This window comes from Anser anser (genome assembly GCF_964211835.1).
Source record: "Anser anser genome assembly, chromosome: 21".
NCBI classification, from domain to species: domain Eukaryota; kingdom Metazoa; phylum Chordata; class Aves; order Anseriformes; family Anatidae; genus Anser; species Anser anser.
Window position 1 is genome coordinate 10,284,468 of NC_139742.1, and position 22,391 is coordinate 10,306,858.

The window sequence follows — 22,391 nt, forward strand, 5'->3', positions numbered from 1 at the left end:
TTTGATGTTGATCTAGAGTGAAATCGAGGAGAGTTTTGCCATTGATCTTTAAAAGCTCTTCTTGCAGAGCATTCTTGGAAAAAGCCATGGTTTTCTGCTTTACACATTAGTATTGTGTACTGGCTTGCCAGATATTCTGCATCTCTCCAAGAAAACTTTGCTCTCTGTGGACATGATGGCAAGTCTGAATGTGGGTAACACGTGAGAAATCGCTAGCTCATCTTAATTTCTTTTCCCCAAAGCTTTAAGTGTTTACATGTAGTTATCTGTGTCTCTTTCTTTGGATCTGCTGCGTTCATGCATCTGTGTGGAAGGGTTTTGGCTGAAATTGCTTGTAATAAATTAAAATGTGCGTATGAAGCTAAGAATTCAGCAGCACGGATTGCTTCCAGATATGAGGAGAATGTTTAAAGAGGAAGCACCGTGTTCTTCTGAATTGGCTTCCATTGAGAGAAGAGTATAATATAACCTCGTACACTGTTTTTGACTTAGATAAAGCAAAATGCTGTAAAGGATCCACCGTAAAGAGTTTACAGTACTGAACAAGAATTGCTGCTTTCCTAGGCATCACATGAACACTAGTTTTCTTTTTTAGGTGCGTTACCGAAGAGACCATCTTTCAAGCAGGCAACTACCTTACTTTCCTTTGCTTGAAGACTTGATGAAGGATGGTAGCGATGGTGCTGCTCTTTTAGCTGTGATACACTATTATTGTCCAGAGCAAATGAAACTGGATGGTATGTAATAAAGGTTTTTTAAATAAATAAATATTCTGAAGTCTTTGAAAGTTGAACTAGAAATGCATTATCAAATAAAAAAGCAGCACATCTACTAGGTGGTGATCTATACCAAATTAGGTTACGTATGAGATCTGTATAAAATCAATGTATTAAAAAACAAACACCTTTTTGATTTCTGATCTAGAATTGAATCTAGATTGAAAACAGGTTCTACTGCTCTTCAGTAATTGTCACTCGTCAGCATATTGAACATAATCTCTTCCCTAGAAAATATTTTCTTAATAATTCAATGCCCTTATTCTATTTAAATTCTGCAAGTCAATATTTTGTATTATTTTTTTAAATTCTTAGATATGTTGAGTCTTACAGAGATGCTGAATGGTTTAGAAAGAACCAGAACTGTAAATCCTAGGAGTAACCTTGTATTATTTACAAATCTGTTCTTATTTTTTAGTTTGTTATTATGTTTGTATTCTGTAGCCTGTTTACCTTTTCTGTGACTGTGATAGAATTATATATGGATTCTAAAATGAATGCGAAATTAATAATGTGTTGTGCTTTTCTTCCCCTCCCTCCTTTTCCTATCCCTCTGGTACTTAAAAGGTAGAGATGTCACTGCTAGCCAATAAATATTGAATGGTATATAAGCACTCTGAAGTTCCTGTACACAGTATTTCTGTTAATGGTGGATGGGGGGTTAATTCTCTGGGGTAGTGTCAAAACTATTCTTTCTCACCTTTCTAGATATTTGTTTGAAGGAGGTAACGTCAATTGCAGACAGCCTATATAATATTCAACTTTTGAGAGAATTCTCAAATGAGTATCTAAACAAATGCTTTTATCTCACATTGGAGGACATGTTATACGCTCCTTTGGTTTTAAAGGTAAGAAACATAATAAGGGTTATACTTTTAAATAAAACATAGGTAAGTCATTAGCATGTATTTTGTTATTGTGACGTGTACTTTTTTCTTTTTTTTCTAGCCTAACGTCATGGTATTCATTGCGGAACTCTTCTGGTGGTTTGAGAATGTCAAACCAGACTTTGTACAACCGAGAGATATTCAGGAAATAAAAGATGGTAAGTTTTTAATGTTTCATAAATATTAGCATGTTATTTAAAAATATTTACATTATAATGAAACTGTTGCACAGAGATGTTTCCTTTATAGTTTTGTTTCTACTTGAGCCTTCTGCTGGCTGGGGGTTCTTTGAAAGCAGTAAAAATGGAGGCAGGATTAGTCCTAGATCCACTTGTGGTTTGAGTTCTAAATTTTGGAATGACACTGGCAAAATAGATAGAATTTTTTCTCTAAAACCACTAATTATTTACTTCCTTTTCATTAAGGTCATTGTAAGATATATATTTTAAATGCAGGTTGTTATTTCAGGATTCATTTTAGTTTTGTGTTGTAAAGTTTTCACTTAAATGTACTGCAGTCTGAAATCTTTCTGTTCTGTTATTTCAATGGTTAGTAGAAGTTGTGTTAATGTTATAAATATATGCACAGTTAAAACAGTGTTGCAGCAGAAGAGCAGTCGTCCACCTGTTCCTATTTCCAATGCAACCAAGCGAAGTTTCATGGCTAGCCCTGCTAGTACAACTCCAGCAGACTTGCATCCCACAGCTCAGACAGGCTCTGAAGCTTGCAGCAGATACTACCTGCACCCGGAAGAACCTGACTACCTGTAAGTTTGTTTTCATGTTGTTGAGATTAATCTTCTGATTTATGCTTCCATTTGAGTAACATAGGAATTTTAGCTGTTAAATGTTCAGATTTTGCTACAAATTTTCTGCACGTAATGTGAATTCACTCAATTTGTAAAATATTCTCAAGCTCAAAGAAATGCTTGGCACTGTTATGTTCAATCTTTGGCAAATTCTACTAAACCTCACCACTAAATGTCACCGTTGTGTTATAGAAGAAATTCTTATTTCTGTTTTGAAGAAAACATGAAATGTGAAAATTGTCCAAGCATTTCATCTTTACTGACCATATTCTCTAAGCGGTAGTATGAAAAAAAAAACAACAAAAAACACTATGATCTAATATACAAGCAGGTCAATGACAAAGATTTTCAGCTGAACTAAGTTTGAGGGGAACTAGCAAGTTAATTCAGCCTTTACTTTGTCTCTAAAATGTAGCTTGTGTAACAGTACATTAAAGTCACTGTATTTAAAAATGTAAAAACACTTTGATTTCAAGTAATAGTTTACTTTTCCGTTGTTACATGTGAAAACCTTTATTTCTCTTTAGGTAACTTCTTTAACGTTAGAGTTAATTATATGTTCTTGTGTTTTAGAGGAGGAAAAGGGTTACCTATTACCAGTGTATCTTCCCCTACTGTATTGCTTTCTTCTCTTGTTATAGAAAAAAATTCTTGTACTAACAAGTTGTTGTTTTCCTGAATTAGTGGCAAAGGAGGAAGCCCTGCCTTTAGCCCTTCCCATCCACTGCTCCCTTTGAGACAAAAACAACAAAAATCTTTACAGGGAGAAGACAGCCCTGGTAAGTCTACCTTGAATTTACATTTCAACAGACAATTAGCATTCCTGTCAGTATAGTAACAAATGAAAAAAGATATTTTCTAAATAAATAGAATAAAATTTATTTTTGGTAGTATTTATACAGACACGGTTATAATTTGTGTTTTGTTTTCTGTGTTGGTTCTTTCTGTGTGTTTTCAAATGATTCGAATTTTAGCAAATTAAACACTTCCACGCTTGGAAACCCAAAAGTTGTGTGTGTGTATAAAAATGTATATATAGGAGTGTGTGTGTGTATATATGCACACACATTCAGTGTCACTTTTCATTGTATTAGGCTTTTATTTTCTTTGAATATTCCAGCAAATCTGTTTTCTGCTGCCATCTCTTGGTGGAACAATGTGTTATGTTTGCTATAAAAGAAAATGAAATTCCTATTTGAAAGACAGTTTCTGAAACATTAACTGTTTAAAAATATTTCAGGTCATCGACATCGTTCTAATTCTCTGACCCGTGTTGATGGGCAGCCACGAGGTTCAGTTCTTGCATGGCCAGAGAAGAAACCCAGGTAATGGGTGCTTTTAAGTATTACAATACTGTTTAATGGAAGAATACTGCCATACTGTGACAATTTCATTGCAGTAATATAGTATCATGTCCTGGATTTAGACTTGCCTTTTTTTTTTTTAAACTCCATTTTCACAGATGCCTGGATTTAGGTTTTGAACTGAAAATACTTTAAACATGATTTTCATTAAGCACTGTTAAAAATTTAAGTATCTGAAGTTGCTATTTACCATTGCTGGTCACTTTTTCTGCTGGTTACATTTTTTTTTAAGTGGAGCAAAAATTTTAGCTGCGTTTATTATAGTCCTTAATTCAACAATTTGTAACTTCTTGTGCATAAGCATCATGTTATTCTCTTTTCTAGGCCTCTGTCTCAGCCAACACCATTTGCTCTTCATCATTCTGCCAGTACTGATGTGGACCCTGGATCTGGTGATAGCATTAGTCTGGCTAGATCAATCAGCAAAGACAGTCTTGCTTCAAATATTGTTAATGTAACTCCCAAAAACCAGCCCCATCCTCCATCAATGAAAACTAATGGGAAGAGCTTGCTGAACAATGTTGAAATTGAGGATGAAGACGAAGAGCTTATTGCAATAATCAAATCTGAAGAAAGGCCAAACCGTGGTGATCTTGAATTGCAGAATGCGTCAGCCAGGGTACCCAGCATAGTTGCGACAGCGTGGTCTCCAAAAATAAATAGCGAGACTTTAGAAAGCAAACCAGACAGTTTTTACTTGGAGCCCTTAATGCCTGCAGTTCTAAAACCAGCAAAGGAAAAGCAGATAATCAATAAAGAGGATGAATGTGGGGAGGGGAAACAAAGGAGTTTTATAACAAAGAGATTAAATGAGGGACACTTGCCTTTGATCCGCAAGAAAACAAGCAGCAGTCATGGTGACCATGATCTCAATAGGACTTTTACTCCAATTTCTAGTTCGGATTTCACTTCAGTTGCAGACTCTGGTACTGCAGACTCAGTAGCACTGCTGGAGGCAGGGTTAGAAGCTTCCAGACCTTTGGCTAGTAGCAGTTTGGATCCTTCTGTTCAGGATCAGCCTACTGGAGGATTTTTTCTTCATGCTGCTAAATCTGATGATGACATAGCAAGTAAAGTCAACGTAAGTTACGTGAAAAGTCTTAATTCACATGTTCCAGATACTACGTGGACTATGGTGAGACAGGACTCTGATTCAGATCTCTTAGACATAGAAGACACTGAACAGGACTTGGTAGTCATAGATGACCATCCTATAGTCGCTAAATACATAGGCGAGGAAGAATCTGCAAAATTGCAGGAAGATATGAAGGTAAAAGAACATGAAGATAAGGATGATGCAAGTGGACGTTCCAGCCCATGTTTGAGTACAATTTCTCAAGTTAGCAGCGTGTCAATGGCTAGTGGGAGTGTCCGAATGACCAATTTCGCAGAACGAAAGCTTCAGAGGCTTAATAGCTACGAAACAAAGTCCAGCACAAGTAGTTCACAGAAGACCACGCCGGACGGGTCAGAAAGCTGTCCAGCACCACTGACCACGTGGAAACAGAAGCGAGAGCAAAGCCCCAACAGGCAAAATAAAGATAATGTTAATCTTTTGGCTTCTGAATTGGTGCAGCTTCATATGCAGTTGGAAGAGAAACGAAGAGCAATAGAAGCTCAGAAGAAGAAGATGGAAGCCTTATCAGCAAGGCAGCGACTAAAATTGGGCAAGGCAGCTTTCTTGCATGTTGTTAAAAAAGGGAAATCTCCTGATGTCCCACAACCGCTTAAACCAGAGCATTTTCCAAAAGAATATCCTCGGCACAATGGTGAAGATTTGGATGAAGTCTCTTTGGGTTCCAAGTCTGAGGATTTTTTTGTGAAGGAGGAGGAGAGAGAAGAAATGCTGAACGATGCTCAAGAAGTGGCAAAAGTGAAAATGCAAGAAAGCATAGCTTTTGTTGAGCAACATAAACCTAAAGACTCTGCTGCTATACATGAATTGGAAAAAAGTAAAATTATTTCTGCTGCCCTCCTAGAAGACAGTGTTACAGAAGTAGATATTAATGAATGTGATCTTTCTATTGAAAAACTGAATGAAACAATCAGCACGCTTCAGCAGGCTATATTAAAGATTTCTCAGCAACAGGAACTACTTATGAAATCTCCAACAGTGCCATCACCAGGAACCAGAAGTAACACTCAGGACCAAAAGGTAAAACCATCGATTCATTTTGTTGAGCCCCTCTCACCAACTGGAATGAACAATCTTCGTAAACCACCTCGATTTGGTCAAGGAAGGAGTCCTCGATCGGGAAGACCGTCTGATTTGAAAGTCCCTAAAGAGAGGCAACAAAATTCAGCACGTGTTAAAACTCCAACACAAAGTCTAGAAACCTTACCGCATTTAAGACCGTTCCCATCCAATAGCTTGTCAAAGACACCAACAGAAATAAGCTTGGAAAATAGTCCTGATCAGGGAAGTGTTTCTCAAGAAAAGTGTTTCTTTGATACCTATAGACTTCACGATGAGAGTAATCAACGGGCACTTGTTCTCTCCACCTCCAAAGATGAAAATATCATTTCGGAAATGAGCAAGGAGGTGAATAACAGCTTCAAAGAAACAGGGTTGAATTCTTCTGATGGCTCAGGAAAAGAAAATGTCCCAGTGGATGAGCCACTGAGAAGCAAGGCTAATCTCATTGAAGTAGATTTGTCTGACTTAAAAGCTCCAGATGAAGGAGAACTTGAGAACCAGGATAGCTCTACAGATATAATTAGTGAAGGTGATCAGAAGTCTGGTGTGGGATTTTTCTTCAAGGTAAATATGTTACCTTTGTATGTTTTGTTATTTGTACACGTTTGTCCAGCATTAGAATTTTTTTCCCACTTCATTCTTGCATCTTCTGAATATGTTTTGGTTGCAATACTATCACTTTAAAAAGAATGCATTTGAAAAGAGTTGCTTGCAGAGGAAAAAAAAAATGACCATCTATGAAATCAGTCTCCTGAAATTGAGAGCAATCTACTGTTAACTTTACTAGGAACCAGGGCTAACCTTGCTTTTCTTCTTTCCCTTTAGTTTTTTCTATGTGAGTAACGGACAAACATACACAGACAAACATGCAAACATTTTGTAAATACTCAGCACAAAAAATCACAGAATGTAATGAGAAGAATTTACCATTTTGAAATCCGAGCATTCTGTGAACCTGCATCAACTGAAAGAAAAAATTCTGACAGAACATGGGCAGGTTTCTAATCAGAGCTTGCTGAACAGGTTTTAAAGCTTATCGGGGAGCTGAGCATCTGAATTAGGGTTTTTGTTCATTTGCAACTGAGCTTCTCCGGTTTTTGAGTGGGCTAGCAGCCTAAAAAATCAAGGGCTCTAACGGGTAACTTAGTTGTATGACTGTAGATACAAGCAACAAATCAGATGCTCAAAGGCACTGTTGGAAGAAATTGTTGTCTTTCGTGCAGTTTTCGTTTTTGTCTTGTGATGGTGGTGTGTAGATCTCATTACAAAAATGTGTTAAATGTAAGTAATTTATCCCATTTTACACTCAACTCTGGCTTGGGAAAAGGCTTGTTAAGCTTTTGTTTTTAGAGTCTGGTGGTATTTCATATGTTGGTGGCTTGGATGTTTTTTTAAATATCACTTGTTCTAGTCCAGCACCAGTATCAAAACATTTAGTGTCTTTATTTGTGCTTAGCAATGGTTACTGTAAATATCTACGATGTGCTGGCATGACATTTCTTTTTAAATTTCTGGTTCAAAAAAGTCCAGGTAGGCAGTGTCAACCTCAGTGAATTTGACTTCTGATTTTGTATAGTATTATTCATATTGAATGACTTAAAGGTTAGCATTTATGCTGGGTTTATTTATGCTCCATCCTAGGCAACTTCGTAGTTCCGTGATACTTTGCAGTTTTGTGCTGGGTAAGCAAAATTAAAACAAGTCAGAGTAAGCTGAGACCATATCTTCTTTTCTTCTCATGGAGTTAAAGGAAAGCTTCATGTCAAAGTTCTCCTAAGCACTAAAAAATTCGAGGTGGTTTTCTTATGCTTGTCAATCGTAAAACTAAGGATTTCCAAAAGCATTAGCTTATGTTTTCCTAAAAATCTTTCTGGAATCCTCAGCAATTTTGTGATGTCCAGTTCAATGTATTTTCTTGTATTCTTTAAAGCCTTCTATCCTTATGAATCTTGCAGGATGAACAGAAAGCAGAAGATGAGTTGGCAAAAAAACGTGCAGCGTTCCTTTTAAAACAGCAGCGCAAAGCTGAGGAGGCTCGGATTCGGAAACAGCAGCTGGAGGCTGAAGTTGAGCAAAAAAGAGATGAAGCTCGGTAATAACATGTGGAAAGGGATACTACATCTCCTCTTTAAGATGAGGAAATTTTTTTTATGTTAAACATTGTGTTTGTTTTTCAGTCGCAAAGCTGAGGAGGACCGAATACGCAAAGAAGAAGAGAAAGCTCGTAGAGAACTGATCAAGCAAGAGTATCTAAGGAAAAAACAGCAACAAATCTTGGAGGAGCAGGGACTTGGAAAGCCCAAATCAAAGCCCAAGAAGCCCAGGCCAAAGTCAGTCCATCGTGAAGAATCTTACAGTGATTCAGGGACAAAGTGCTCTTCCACCCGTAAGAATTCTGAGTTTTGTTCTCAATGAGTCTGCAAATCTGCTTTAATAAAATGTTTCACATTTTATCTTCTGTTTTGCAGCTGATAATTTAAGCAGTGCTCAGTCTGGTTCCAGTCTTTCTTTGGCCTCAGCAGCAACAACCGAACCTGAAAGTGTACATTCCGGTGGCACACCATCTCAGAGGTAAAGATATTTGAAAATAAATAAGTGAAGGTTAAGCCTCTGTTATGAAATAGTGTTGGGATTCAGTGTTGTTTACTTCAGTTTGCCATCATAGAGGCACAACAATAATTAGGTGAATTCATGTTCTATTTTATGTGGCTGCCAAGTTTGATGGCCTGTACAAACTTGACATTTTGTTTTGCTTTTCCCTAAAAGAATAATAGAATCTTGCCTCTATAATCTGGCAGGCACAGTCTGACAATTCTGGGGAGGAGGAGGGACAATATTCTGTTCATTCAGGGCTAGTGACAATTTATTCAAGATTTGACAGGGGGTTGGAACTTGGTGTATCATAATTATTTTCCCTGTTACTCCCTGACAGAGTTGAATCAATGGAGTCCTTACCAATACTGAGCAGAAATCCTAGCAGAAACACAGAAAGAGACTGGGAGAACGCTTCAACAGCATCTTCCATTGCTTCAGTGGCAGAATACACAGGTGACTATTTGAGTGTTTGTTACAAATAGCAGGTCATAAAAAGTTCTGATATATTTGGTGTGATTTGTTACTTTTGGGAAGTTGTCACGCCTAATTTGTTCTGTTTAAAAGTAAGTTATTGGAGAAAAATGGTTACTTTTTTTACAGCTCTGATGAATAAAAATCATAAGCGTTGGGCAAAAAGTTTACTGATCTATCTTCCTTTAGGTCCAAAGTTATTTAAGGAACCCAGCAGCAAATCAAACAAACCGATTATTCACAATGCTATATCTCATTGCTGCCTTGCTGGAAAAGTGAATGAGCCACATAAGAACTCAATATTAGAGGTAAGCAATAAAATATAAAATCATCAATGCGCTCACAGTAAATTTTGTCCGCAATACTCCCTTTGTAATCCTACTGATGCACTGCAGTGAATACCATTTCCCAAAACGTACCTGTGAAATGAGAAATGTTGTCAGTAACTTGTCTAGTGTTTCAAAAATACTTTAACACTTATTTATCTATATGTGAAAGCTGAAAGCTGGGCATAAGGTGAGATTTTTCACTGAACAATCTTGTGTGTATGTTTGCTTATTTATTTTTAATGCAGGAACTTGAAAAATGCGATGCCAACCACTACATCATTTTGTTCCGTGATGCTGGCTGCCAGTTCAGAGCACTTTATTGCTACTATCCTGACACTGAAGAAATCTACAAGCTGACTGGAACAGGGCCAAAGAGCATCACCAAGAAAATGATTGACAAACTTTATAAATACAGTTCAGATAGAAAACAGTTTAATGTAATTCCAGCCAAAACCATGTCTGTCAGTGTGGATGCTCTTACTATTCATAACCACTTGTGGCAAGCCAAGCGACCTGCAGTGCCAAAGAAGACTCAGACTCGTAAATGACACTGAGCTCTTGGGGAGAAGATTGCTGAGTGGGATTGCAGCAAATGAAGACATTTCCCTACAGTTTGGTATGAAATGTGCAGAACCATAAACATTTTTTAAGAAGCTTCTAAACAGAAACCATGGATGCAAGTTATTAAGAATGAAGGAACATTGTCGGTGTTTTTTACAAATGATAAATCTGCTGTTACACCCAATGCTAACTACTGTGGCTTTCAACTGATGAGGGACTGTGCATGTAGCAAGATCTTTAACAAGTGGATTTCCTTTTACTTGAAGCTTTTCATCGGTACAAATTGGGAATTTAGTTCTGTTTCCTCTCCGCCTCATTCCCTCCTCCTTCCTGTCATTCTTAAAGTTGGCAAGCTCTGAACTTCAGTAGAAGATTGAACAGATCTTGGGTGAAGTGTTTTGGGTTTGGTTTGGTTTTTTAAACAGTCTTTAGGGAAATCTTCCTTTCAGACCCTTTTGAGGAACTGTTTAATACATCAAATTGTTGTACTGTATCTACTGCCAACGTAAGTCCAGCTCTCAGATTTCTGAAAAAAGCCCCAACTTGTGCTGCTCAGAACAGTTTTACTTGCAGTATCTGTTTAGGATAAGCATTGCAAGGATTGCAAAAGCCAGTCTTTTTTTAGAAATAAAAAAATAAAAAAAAATTGTTTGCAAATTTAAAGATTTCTGGAATACAATCATGAAGAGGCATACAGGTGCTACTGGCTGGAACATGCCTGACTGAAACTTGAGGCAAGCTGAATGGAGCACAGTTGTTATCGATTTCAGTTTCAGGTAGTGTCCTAAAGATTTGTTTGCTTTAATAAAAATGGATTCTGGTAGGTATAGAACATTTCCACTCTGAGCACGCTAATCCTGTACGATGGTGCACTTAATGATCACAAATTTTAATGTTTTTATTACATCATGAAATGTAATTCTACTTTCTTTGTCCTGTCTTTCTTCTGAATGAGCAGCATGCTCTAAAATGAAGAGTGTGTATGTTTTTTATTTTGGGTGATATATTAATATATTATTGATTTGTTTTTCTCATTTAAAAGCAATTTTTAAACAGAGACATTTGCATTTGTTTCAGAAGCCCAAATAAGTCGAATGGCTTGGATTTCTTTTCATGTTGAAATATTAAATCTTGAGTTATGACCTTAAAGATCTTTGTGTTTCAGCAGATTAAATTTTTGTCTGTGGTAACAGGGTATATTTGCAGTTCAGTTCCATTTAAAAAGAAAAACTCCCATTTCCATTTTTTGCCCGGGCTGGACTTCTGAGTAGCTTTCTGTAGCTATTTCATAACTTAATCTGCTAACGTGCGGCTGCTCCATCCGGTTGGACACTGCTACCTGAGGGTCATGGAGGTTCGTAACTTTGGTTTGCACATGTTTACTTTTATTTGAAGTGTTACTTGAAAATACCTGTTCGGTGCAGAAGGCACTACACCAATCCTAGAGATGAACTGAGCTCTAAAATACAATACAGTGTAATTATTAAACCTAGAGAGTAATGGAAGTTGCAACGAGTTATGTACATAAGGAGAAAATAGGGTACGTAATAAAGTGCTAACTAACTAGATAGAGCAAAGTGAAGGTCTTCCATTGCGGTCTCTCCATTTTTTCCCCTTCCAGTACTTCTTGACTAGGCTGCTGCAACTTTGTAAATTATGTTAGATAGTTTGCTGCTTGTAAATAATTAAAGGCTTTATGGTTTCTAAAGTGCTAAGTATTAAACACCATCGTGTGTGTAACTTTTGTTACCATGCTTTTCATGCTTGTGCTTTATTTCTCACTGTTTGATATTATATACCATATTTATTTTATGAAAGCACTGAAATTTAATAAAAATCATTAACTGATTTCCTTTTTATTTCACGTGTACCTTTGTTGTTGTGACACTTCATCCCGTCAAAGAACTAACATGCTTTAAAGATGTGCTATTCTGTGTTTAGTTACGCTCTTAGAAAGCTTCACCTGCAAGTAGCTCCAATAACTTGTCATAAACGAGAGCTTCGTTCTCCTGACCTTGATTGAAATGTGCAAGAATTTGACCAAAAGGCTTTTGGAAAATTGGAAATTTATTTAGTAGTCTTTTTATGTTTTTATTTCATCAGTCCTCAGGCTCTTGAATCTGGCTGGTAGGTTTTCTTTGATCTCTTCAGTATTCAGGTAGTGCCAGAACTTTAGAAGCACCAAGGGAATGTATTTTGCCAGACTTCTCGGTGTTACCTTGCTTGTGATTTTTATAGGCAGGTTGCCTGAATAAGCAGGCGATTTAAGCATCATAATGCATCTAGATATGTTGCACAAAAATCAAGTTTTCATTCTCAAAGCTATAATTTTTCCAATGTAGAAATAATTTTCTGTAACTGACTTTTTTCATACAAAAATAGTTTCGTAGTTTTTCAAAAAAAATTTAACATTATTTTTTTCAGTCTTCTGTATTTCATGCAGACTGAAATCTTGCTGCCTGTAGAAAGGACTGGACTACAAAAAGGTTGTGGCACCTCCAGTGTCCTGGGTCTCGTTGTGCTAGGTCATGTCCTTACTCTCCCTGCTGCAGTGTGGTTTCGTTTACTACTGGGAGCAACAGGAGGCAACGTCTGCTTGGAGAGGGAGAGGAGCTGGGAGCGCTTCATCTGTAGGCAGCGTCTAGTTCCGAGGATCACAGGGGAAGGAGAGAAGAGATGGAATTGTCTGACACTTACGTAGTCTGCAGAGCATAGTTACCAAAAAGTGTTAATCCTTAATAGCTTGGTAAGGAACGTGGTGCATTAATTCAGTCCAAAAGGCAGGAAGCTTGTTTGCAAAGGATATAACCTTGACTTCGTGGGTGTGCGTGCAGAGCAATGTAGGGAACCCGTAGCTTTGTGTAGGCAAACAGGCCCTGCTTTGTAGAAGGGAGAACAATTCATAGACTTAAAAACGTTTTGCACAATCTGTGGCTATAAATGTCAAATGTGTTCAGTGTCAGGCTGGGGTAAAATGTGAGTGCAGGACCATGACTATCTTTGTTAGCATTTTTTATGTCAAGTTTAACAAATTCTGAATATATAGGGTTTCTCATTGTTTCTAGTGAAATCACTTGTAATGCTTCACTTTAAATGACCAAAACTTTAAATGACTGAACTCCTTCCCAGGAGCTTTGGCAGGAGGGGAGGACGGGAGCTGGGATGTAGCTGCGGTACCAGCTTCTGCCTCCTGACAGAAGGGAAATAAATTGCAATAGCTTCCTGAAAGCAAGGGGCTTGTTTCCCTGAATCTTCAGAGACTTCTGTAGCACTCCATGGAAGGGGCTGCAGCTCCCTTGCTGCATTGCCTCTGAGCTAGGTAATCAGCACCGAGCAGCATCAATGTGGATCTGTCTTTTGACCTCTCTCAATTTCTTGCTTGTTTCTTTGTAATAAATACAAGAATGTACATCTTTAAAGTGCTTTTAAGTGCAATTTCTTTTTCTCAAACTTTCATACTTCAGTGTGCTGTGTATTTATTTACGGGTACTGTTTTGCTTTTGTGGTTAATGTGTCTGTGTCTCATCTTCATCATGCGCCCTGGTTCAAGCAAGAATAATCCAAGCTTTGAAAATATTTGCTTGTCTTGAAAACCTTTCTACGGTTCAACACTATGCTGTATTATTAGGAAGGTTGCACACACAAAAATAAACCTGCCTTTCCTCCCTGTTACATTAGGGAGATAGGGGTACCCAAACCGCTCCTCCCTTGGGAGTTGTCACTACTGCCACCACTGCTTTGGGGAGAGAGGAAGGGCAGAGAAACGTGAATGAGTTCTCAGGACCTGAGTTTTCCATTCACCTCTGACCCAAGTGGCAGCACAAAACACTCAACAATCCCCTACCAGCACCCCTTAAACAAACCCAGCGACCAAGATGCGGCGTCTTCACTCCCAACCTGCTGCCCTTGGGGTTGGGGATCCAGCGTACCTCCTGACACCAGGATCACACCTGGGCTCTTATTTCCTCCACCTTAAATTAGTATAACCAATCTCTCATCATGGCTATGTATGAAGCTGCTATTCATGCTACGCTTACCTAATTAAGCACCTCTGTTATTTAGAGTTTTACGTTCATTTTTTTTAGCAGTTCAGCAAGGCGTGGGTGGTTGGGGTGTCCCAGTGTGATTGAAGAAGGCGATGGTGGGGAGAAGCTGCCAGGTACTAAACGGCACTAAGTGTCCCCAAACGCCTGCGGGGGATTTAGCGGGCAAGGCGGCAGGCAGTGCCTGAACTCCAGGAGCTGAGATGGAGCTGCTGCTCCGGGGCACTCAAAGGAAACCACTCGGCAGTGAGGTGCAAAGAGGGGTTTTGGGGGACTGATTTCGTACCCGTTCTACTGCTGTGCAGAACTGAGACATCTGTGAGGTGTTCTGTGGGGGAGGTGTTTTGCGTGTGCTCCTGAAGACTTTTATATAACGCTCTTCAGGACGCTTTGAAATAATTTGAGCTATTCCTGTGGTTGACGAGTATATTTTTTTTAGAGGTCTAAAAATGCATCTTTCGGTACATTAAAGCCAAAAGAACTGAATTCTTGTTCTCTCTTTCATCGATCAGATGTTCTTTTGTTGAATCATACATATATATATATATATGTATATATTTATGAAGAATGAGTATTAAAAACGGGAGAAAAAAGTTGAATTCATCTCACCTTTAATTACCTTTAATTTTTTTCTTGTGTTACCTATTTGTTACGAGACCTAAATTTTCTGTGGCTGGCGATTCTGATCCTGGCTTTAGTTTTAACACATTCTTGCAGCACCCAGGTGCGTGGATGTGACAGATCCTACGAGGGGCTCCACAGGCAGCCGTCAGCGCTCACAACACGAAGGCAATTTAATCCCAATTAAATCCACCTCTGTCGTGGGCTTCAGAAACTCCAAGATGGAAACAGTGAGCCTCGACTTGCTGTCTGACAGAAGCGCATGGCATCCAGGCTTTATCTCAGGCAAACTCTCAGGGCAAATATACAAGAAGTGCAGCGAGAACGGGACCCGGATTTTGTGAGTTGCAAGAGGAACGCACATGTAATAAAATGTGCGTACCTTGCACGTGCCGCATCTGAAATTTTGCTGTTTTCTTTGGATCGCAATTCAGAGAATGTCCCTTGTTTGTTCTAAAATAAATCAACTTTCAAATTACATCTTGGTGCTGAAATACTGGCTTACACAGTAACGTCTAATAAATTCTCTGAACTTGTTCAGAAATAACATTTATTATAATAGGGGGACAAAAACTCTGGGGAAAGCTTTTTAAACTGATGTATGCAGCAGGGATGATTAAAAATTCAATATACAGCATTTGTTAAATTCAAATGAGCCCCTTGAAAGAATGGTTTGAAGCTTAGAAAAACCCTAGAATTAGCACAGCATTACATGAAAATCTTACTGAAGAGCGAACTTATTTCCTTTGGATGTATGTCTTTCAGGGAATACCTCTATTAAAACTGAATTTACACTAAAGTGAAATAGCTTTCATGGTTTTAGTTTGCTTTTTTGCTTCTTGATAACATTACCATTACTGTTTCTTTCTAATGTATATTTTAGTGCTCTAGATTTTTCCTGTCTGAAAGAAGTTTTCAGTGTTAAACTAATTTTTCTCAACTATGGCAAAGTTTTAAAATTAATTTTGGTTACTTGGCGGTATTGTTTCCTCTTCTTCTCCTTCTGTGCCTGTTGCTGTGGGACGTGAAGCGAGGCGAGGAATTGCTGAGACGAGAGCTCCGGGCAGGCCGAGGAGCGCGGTGCTCGGGAGAGCTCCCACCCCCTGCTGGAAAGGGCAGAAGCGATGAAGTTGGAAGCTTCTGCGTGATCTGCAGTCCTTCAAAACGCAGCTCTGCCTGGCTGCTGTTGCTTCCCAGCTGGAACAACGGGGAGCAAAGTGGGCCCCCCCCAGGACACCACCCCCATGGGATTGCTCAGCAGCTTTCCGGAGCAGCCTGGGCTGCTTTGGTGCTGGTGGAAACAACCCCGGGCACCGGCTCCTCTGCTGGTTGTGACCGTCACAGTGCAGCTGTACTGGAAGCCATTTCACCAACTTTTTGTTTAAAGACAACAATTAAGATATAATTTTAACAGGGAGCTGCAGTGCTGCTTTCCTCCTTGACCAGGAAGAGTTTACAACAGGGTGACTTGATGGCTTCGCTGAATTTCTCCTTTGTACATGTTTGTTAATCCTCAAATTACCTTCAGTATTTGTGTCTTTCCCTGTAGTAGCAAATAAATATATTGTAATTTTTGCAGTATTTTTCTAGAATGTCTTAAAAAAATAATAATCTGAAACCACCAGGCAGGACAGCACTTTCTATTGTTGCTGCATGCAGCTCTTTTATTTTAATTTGTCTTTACAGAAATGTGAAGCATCTTCACAATAATTGTACAAAAACATCTCCAGTTGGCTGTCTACAGTGCATCCCAGAAGAACATGTCACAAAATTAGGTCTCAGAGAGGGAAAGAAGTGATTTTTATCTGCCGTGGCTGATAAAAACCCATGCACGAGCTGACCTTGAGAGATGACAGGTCCCTCACTCGGGAAATAAAAACATGTTTATATAGGCTGAAGTAGAAAGGGGGTTAACGGGAGATAAATATATCCTAACATTTGTTTGAATACTTGGTTTTGCTTTAATGCACGATATATGGATTTAGTCCATATTTAGAGGATGAAGCTGTTAGTGGACGTGTAACATGCAACGGGGTTGTTTGCCAGTAAACCTGAAATACCGCACCCACCCGGCTCTCGCCTATTTCTGTGTTCCCAGGGCCTTTTGTGTCCGCGTCAAAGCACAAATATTTCCTTTAGAAAGCTACATTTTCCTAAGTTTATTCCCTAACACTGGGAGCAATAGCAGGGCATTTCCTCTCCCACAGAAGCTGCAGGAGGGCCGAGCTGCACGCGCTCTGGGGTGCCCGCGCTGCTCCAGGGACCCCGGGTGGCCCCAGGATTTAGGATTGCTTTCTGACACCCCAGGTGGGGGTAAAGCCCACAGCACCTGCTCTGCGTTTGGTTATCGTTTCCAGCTGGCCTTTATCCAAAACTGTGCCACCTGTGACAACCTGCAGGGACTGGGCTGGCTGTTCCCGGGCTGATCCCTCGGCACGTGGTCATGAATAGTTAAGCCATTTTTTTTGCTAGGTAAACTGGAAAAAAAAATGAGAATAACCACCTGATTTTTTATATATATATATATATATATTTATCATGTATATATATATATATACATATATATATATATATATTTGTATCGTGGTGAGTTATGGCTTAGCCACTGGGTTTAAGCAAAACTGGCATGCCATCACACCGTGCACCCTACCTCCTGCTTCTTGCTGCTTCTGCAGCACCCGCCGCACACCAGAGCACGCAAACCCCACTGAAGAGTGCGACTTTGTCAGCGCTTGCCCCTCTACGACAGCCCTTTTATAAGCAGAAACAACTCTTTTTGATGCATCAGTGTTTCCAGGACCGTTACAAAAATAAATATTCCTGTTTTTACATTAGTATTGTAACCGAGTCTAAAGAATTAGAAAAAAATTAAACATTTGTTCTTAGACTTGCATTGACCACAGGTAAGTATCTACAGGATTTATTTTTTTTTTTAAACATCCCATTAGAATGTCAGCTATAAATTTACACCATAGAAATAACGTATGCAAAATGAGTAGGATTTATACACGCAGCTTTTTCTCTTTAAATACACGTATTTATACATTAAACAGAAGCATTGGTGGCACGCAGGCACAGCGAGGGCGGCTGTCTCGGCACGCTCACGAAGCCCCTGCAGCCTCCCCCGCCGTGCTAGGAGGGTTTAAGGAGGGTTGACGTGGCTGAACCTGGGGCCGTGGGGCTGTGGGTGCCCCACATAGCTCCGCTGAGCCGACCGGAGGCGTTTGGCCCCGCGCACACCGCAGCCGGACACAGGACGGGCCCTTCGAGGGGGTCGGCACGTGGAGCATCGCATCACCCACGCCGAGTTTTGGTTCCGTAGCTCTGCTTTGCTCTGCTGTCCCCAGGGGCTAAGCAGGGCTGGAAACTCTTGGGGCTCTTCCCTAGGCTCACCCAACCGCACCGCTTCTGGCGGTGGCAGAGCGTCGCGAGGCTCACGTGGCGCAGCCCCCCCCCCTCGCGCTTCTGTCCCCCCCCAGCTGCTCTTGCCGTTCTGCCTGCAAAAACCTTTTTCAGATTTTTTGGCATGACAAGGTACAAACGGAAATAAATAAAACGTGTGTCTGCCAGAGCCAACAAGATAAAAAAAAATAGTTAAAAACAAACAAACAAATAAAAAAAAAAAAGTAAAAAGCATCGGAAATGGTTCTGTTTGTGCCCATGTCTAAGCGCAGGGGAAGGGGCAGGGCTGCCTGGCTGCAGGTCGTGCAGGGCCTCGTGGCCAGCAAACCGGCAAAAATTAGGATTACAACAAGACCAAGCCCAGAGCCTGTCCAACCATCAGCATGCAGAAGCCCTACTGACTACCAGCTGGCCTTTTTTTTTTTTTTTTTCCTCCTCCCAAAGGCCTCTAACAGCTTCCACAGGGCTGGAATTTTCCTCCTTTTTCAGGTGCCACAAAGGTCTGGCCTGGCTCAACCCACTTTGCGAGGTGCCGCAGTTTTTAACAGGTTTTTTTTTGTAAACAGCTTTTATTGTGTGTCATGGAGAAGGACTGGCAGATGGTAACGGCAAAAGCCCACCCGCCTGGCAGCGACTGGGATGCTGCCGGGATGGCACGGCCACATTGTGCTTTACAGGCTTCTCATCCAAAAAAAAAAAAATTAAAAAAAAAAAATCACATTTAAGTTTTAACATATGAATGTAAAAGTATATAAAGTTACCAGCTCGGTATTTTACTTGGCAGTCAAAGAAAACCTTTACACGTCGACATTGTAAAGTGTGCAAAAATAGATGGAAAATACATCTCGTGTTCTGCTGCAGAGGTCTGTGCCGCTCAGCCGGGGCGGGCGGGCGGCAGCGCGGTGCCGCGGCGAGGCCGGGCCGTGCGTCCACGCACCGCCACCGCGGGCAGGAGCCGCTGGCATGCGGGGTCTGGTTACAAACAGCACTGCGAGGACCTGGGAAGGGGGGGGGGCGAGGGGAAGGGGCAGCATGGGGACACATCCCTGCCCTCGGTGCCTTTGGTGCTGAGCCCCAGGAGCAGTGGCCGGTGCCAGCATCGCGCGCCCTGCCAAGAGCCACCGCGACACCCGGCGTGGCAGCCGCTGCAGCCAGGGTTTGGCTACGCCTGGGCACGTGCGACAAGGCCCGTGGCAGACGTCTGGCACGGCTTTGGGTCCGTTTTTGTCTTTTTGGTGTGGTTTGGTTTCTGGAGATGCCGCCAGGGCGCTGCAGGGGGCTGCAACGACCTGCCCCGTCCTCCCCAGCGCCTCCGCGCAGCTCCCGGCAGCACCCAGCAAGCCGACAGGGGGAACGCTGGGGTGAAAAAGCCACATTTTGGGTATCCCTCGGGGATGTCTGGCAAAAGAGGAGCAGGGTGAGCACAGGGTGGCTTCTCTTGTATCAGCGGTGCCCCAAAAATTGCGAACGACCTGCATCCTCCTGCTGAGCAGCCTCAGTTGTGGTTTCAGACACATCCCACCAGCACCAGCGAAGACGTTCTCACTAGTTGCGGTATTCATAGAAAATGTTAAAAACACCCACGCGGGTGACTGCCAGCTGGCCGTCTGTCCCGTCCCTCCGGGGCGTTTCTCAGCCAGGCTGGGCATTGCCCGGCTCCAGCGCGGGGCAGCAGCCTTCCTTCCTTCCTTCTTTCCTTCCCTTCCCTTCCTTTCCCTTCGCCCCCGGGCCCCGGGGCTGTGCTCAGAGCTGGGTCTCGTCCCGCGTCTCGGGGTTGCAGGGGCCCAGCTTGTTGCTGCAGCTGCTCTTGCGGCTGTGCCCGTCGTTGGCCACGTGCGCCAGCGGGTCCGAGCGGATCAGGTACCTGCGGGGCAGAAACCGGGCACGCTGCAGGGCTGCACCTCAGCCCCGTGCGTGGAGACCCCCCCCCCAATTTGGGGGTTGGCCTGGGGGGTTGGTGGGTGGCACCTACACGATGTCGTTGAGCTCCAGCCGCGTGTCCGGGGGAGGATTGATCAGGACGTAGGACAAGGTGTTCTGGTGGTCGTTCATCTCGTCTGCCAGGGGAGGGAAGGGGATGGTGAGGGCGAGCGGGGCCGGCACCGTGCCCTGGTGGCCGTGCCAACGGGCGCCCCGATGGATGCCCCAGCGGACATCCCAATGGACACCCCAGAGGACAACCTGACAGCCCCGGCTCCCACAGCCCCCTGCAGCATCCCCAGCCCAGCGGGGTCACAGCCGGTCCCCACGACAGCACGTGGGTCCCTTTGCGGGGCCGTGCCACTGCGCCCGGCGAGCACCAGGAACACTGACACCACCTCCTCCCGTGCCCCGCAGCCACTCCCCAGCCAGGGGACTCGCAGACTCTTCGCTTAAAAATCCCCCCCAAAAGGAATAAGTAAAGGTGTCTTACCTTGTTTTAGTGCAAAAGAAGGAAAGACGTTAGTTTTGCCGCGTTAAGTACAGCGCAACGCCTCCAAGCACCTGCTCAGGGCACCTCAACCCCCCCCCCCCCCTCCACCCCCAGCCCCAGGGCCGCGACAACGGTTTGCCACCTCCTTCCCTCGCCGCACTGCTGAATTTATCACCCTCCAGCAAGAGCGCTACGCTCAGCCATCGCTCCCTGCTCCTGCCCGGGGGACACCGCTGCCGTGGCGCCTCCCAGCCACCGATGCCCTTTGGGGACGGCCCTAAGGCACGGAGCCGCCGCGACGCCTGCCCGAGCACGCGGGGCCCTTCGCTACCAAACAAGATCATGGGGGGGGGGGGGGGAGCAGGCACCAGGGAGGGGCAGGGGACACAAGTAGCAGCGGGAGCACAGCGAGGGCGTGCGATGGACAGGACGAAGGGGATGGCGGGGGACAGACGGGCGCGGGGGTGGCGGGATGAGCGCGGCGGGACACGGGCTCGCTGCAAGGCTGCTCACCGGGACGCCGGCACGGGTGGCTCTGCGTGACCCCCCCCACCCCACCCCCCCGAGCAGCACTGGGGGGGGGGGCATTGGGACACATCGAGCTCCATGGGGCGCGTGCTCGGTGGTGCACGGTGGGTGAGGAGCAGCTTGGGTCCAGGCTGCAACCTCCGGCACAGGGCGGGCAGGGGGATGTGGGAAGGGTCTGTGCATGGACCCCCTCCCTGCCCCCCTTCCTGCTTTTTGCTGCTCATCCCCTCCCCAGGGGCCACCTTTGCTGCTCTCATCGGTCCCACCACCGCTGAGAGCCCTCGGCCGTCCCAGTGCCCAGCCTTACAGCGAGGCGGGGACGGGGAATGGCGATGCTGGGGCGCACACAGAGCTCGGGACCCGCGGGGTGCGCCGTGACGGGGGTCCCCAGGGCACCGCAGGTTCTCCTGCGCCATGGAAGCACCTTTTCCTTCCCCCCCCCCCCCCCATGCAGCGCTGCCAAACCCACCATGTATATTGCCACAGTGTCCCTTGCACCCAGGCAGGGCTCGGCCCATCGGCACCCTCAGGTAGGTTTTTTTTTTGGGGGGTAGGGGGGATCTGCAGCTCCTGCTCCCACGCTAGCGATGCGCCCGCTGCAGACGGGTGCTGGTGGGGGTGGCTCCCGGTGGGCTCCCGGTGCCAGGACCCCGCAGCGCGGCTCACGGAGCCAAAACGCTGCCGAGGGAGGGGGGGGGAAAAGCAGCGAGGTCTGAGCTCCGCAGAGCAGCTGGCAATATACCGAGTTGGAGCGGGGCTTCCATGAGCCACGGCTGGGCTGGTTCTCTGGTGATGGACGCGGTTGATAGGAAAATGCCAACTTTTCACCTTAAGCATGGGCTAGCGAAGCCTAAAATATGGATCGGTTGGGCTGTGGCTGACCTCTAGGCTCTCCCGAGCCCCGCCGCACGAAGCCGTGTGCCGAGCACGAGACCCGAGCACGAGAGCCGAGTGCCGAGCCGCCCACAGCAGGGCTGGGCCCACACGGCTGCCCCGCGACCCTTCCCTCCCAGCCCCGAGCTGGGCCTGGGGGGACTGCTGGGACCTGTGGGCTGCCAAACACGGTGTTCTCCCAAACACAAACCTGGGATGAAGCAGGGCTTTCCAAACCCTACAGAGCCATGGAGCTCACAGCGAGATGCAGGCAGCACGGAGGCGAGCGGCCGCACTCTGCCGTCCCGCTCCATCCCCAGCGCACATGGCGCTGGTTTGCCCACCAGGAGCCCAAAATCCCCTCCTAGAAATGCCTCTGGCTTTACAGATCAACGCCAACTTGCAGAGCAATGCAAGGAGGTGGCTGTTAATGACAGCTGCGGGCTGTGACTTCCTTGCACGAATTCGGCTAGGGAAATTGTGCTCTTTGTCTCCTGACTCCACAGAGCCTTGCGTCTGCCCC

The 22,391-nt window shown here is 43.8% G+C and overlaps 2 protein-coding genes across 25 annotated transcripts in view; one reads left to right on the plus strand and one right to left on the minus strand.

Annotated features, from left to right (window-relative positions):
* Positions 1 to 11,836, plus strand: part of CAMSAP1 (calmodulin regulated spectrin associated protein 1) — a 37,094-nt gene extending 25,258 nt beyond the window's left edge. For all 5 annotated transcript variants that reach the window (XM_083807760.1, XM_083807759.1, XM_083807761.1 and 2 more), the window contains 13 exons: positions 596 to 737; positions 1,485 to 1,624; positions 1,725 to 1,821; positions 2,252 to 2,429; positions 3,156 to 3,250; positions 3,712 to 3,796; positions 4,160 to 6,596; positions 7,988 to 8,124; positions 8,210 to 8,418; positions 8,501 to 8,603; positions 8,965 to 9,080; positions 9,288 to 9,406; positions 9,673 to 11,836. In XM_083807760.1, coding sequence (XP_083663886.1) covers positions 596 to 737; positions 1,485 to 1,624; positions 1,725 to 1,821; positions 2,252 to 2,429; positions 3,156 to 3,250; positions 3,712 to 3,796; positions 4,160 to 6,596; positions 7,988 to 8,124; positions 8,210 to 8,418; positions 8,501 to 8,603; positions 8,965 to 9,080; positions 9,288 to 9,406; positions 9,673 to 9,975 — 4,161 coding nt within the window. In that variant the 3' untranslated portion in view covers positions 9,976 to 11,836. The remainder of the gene's footprint in view (positions 1 to 595; positions 738 to 1,484; positions 1,625 to 1,724; positions 1,822 to 2,251; positions 2,430 to 3,155; positions 3,251 to 3,711; positions 3,797 to 4,159; positions 6,597 to 7,987; positions 8,125 to 8,209; positions 8,419 to 8,500; positions 8,604 to 8,964; positions 9,081 to 9,287; positions 9,407 to 9,672) is intronic.
* Positions 11,837 to 16,289: 4,453 nt separating this feature from the next.
* The window catches only part of KCNT1 (potassium sodium-activated channel subfamily T member 1), a 72,760-nt gene continuing 66,658 nt past the window's right edge, over positions 16,290 to 22,391 (minus strand). For all 20 annotated transcript variants that reach the window (XR_014574519.1, XM_083807766.1, XM_083807771.1 and 17 more), the window contains 2 exons: positions 20,027 to 20,111; positions 16,290 to 19,918 (listed from right to left, as the gene is read on the minus strand). Coding sequence is in view for 19 of the 20 variants with exons in the window: in XM_083807766.1 (XP_083663892.1) it covers positions 19,625 to 19,918; positions 20,027 to 20,111 (379 nt within the window). In the remaining variant the exon portion in view is untranslated. The remainder of the gene's footprint in view (positions 19,919 to 20,026; positions 20,112 to 22,391) is intronic.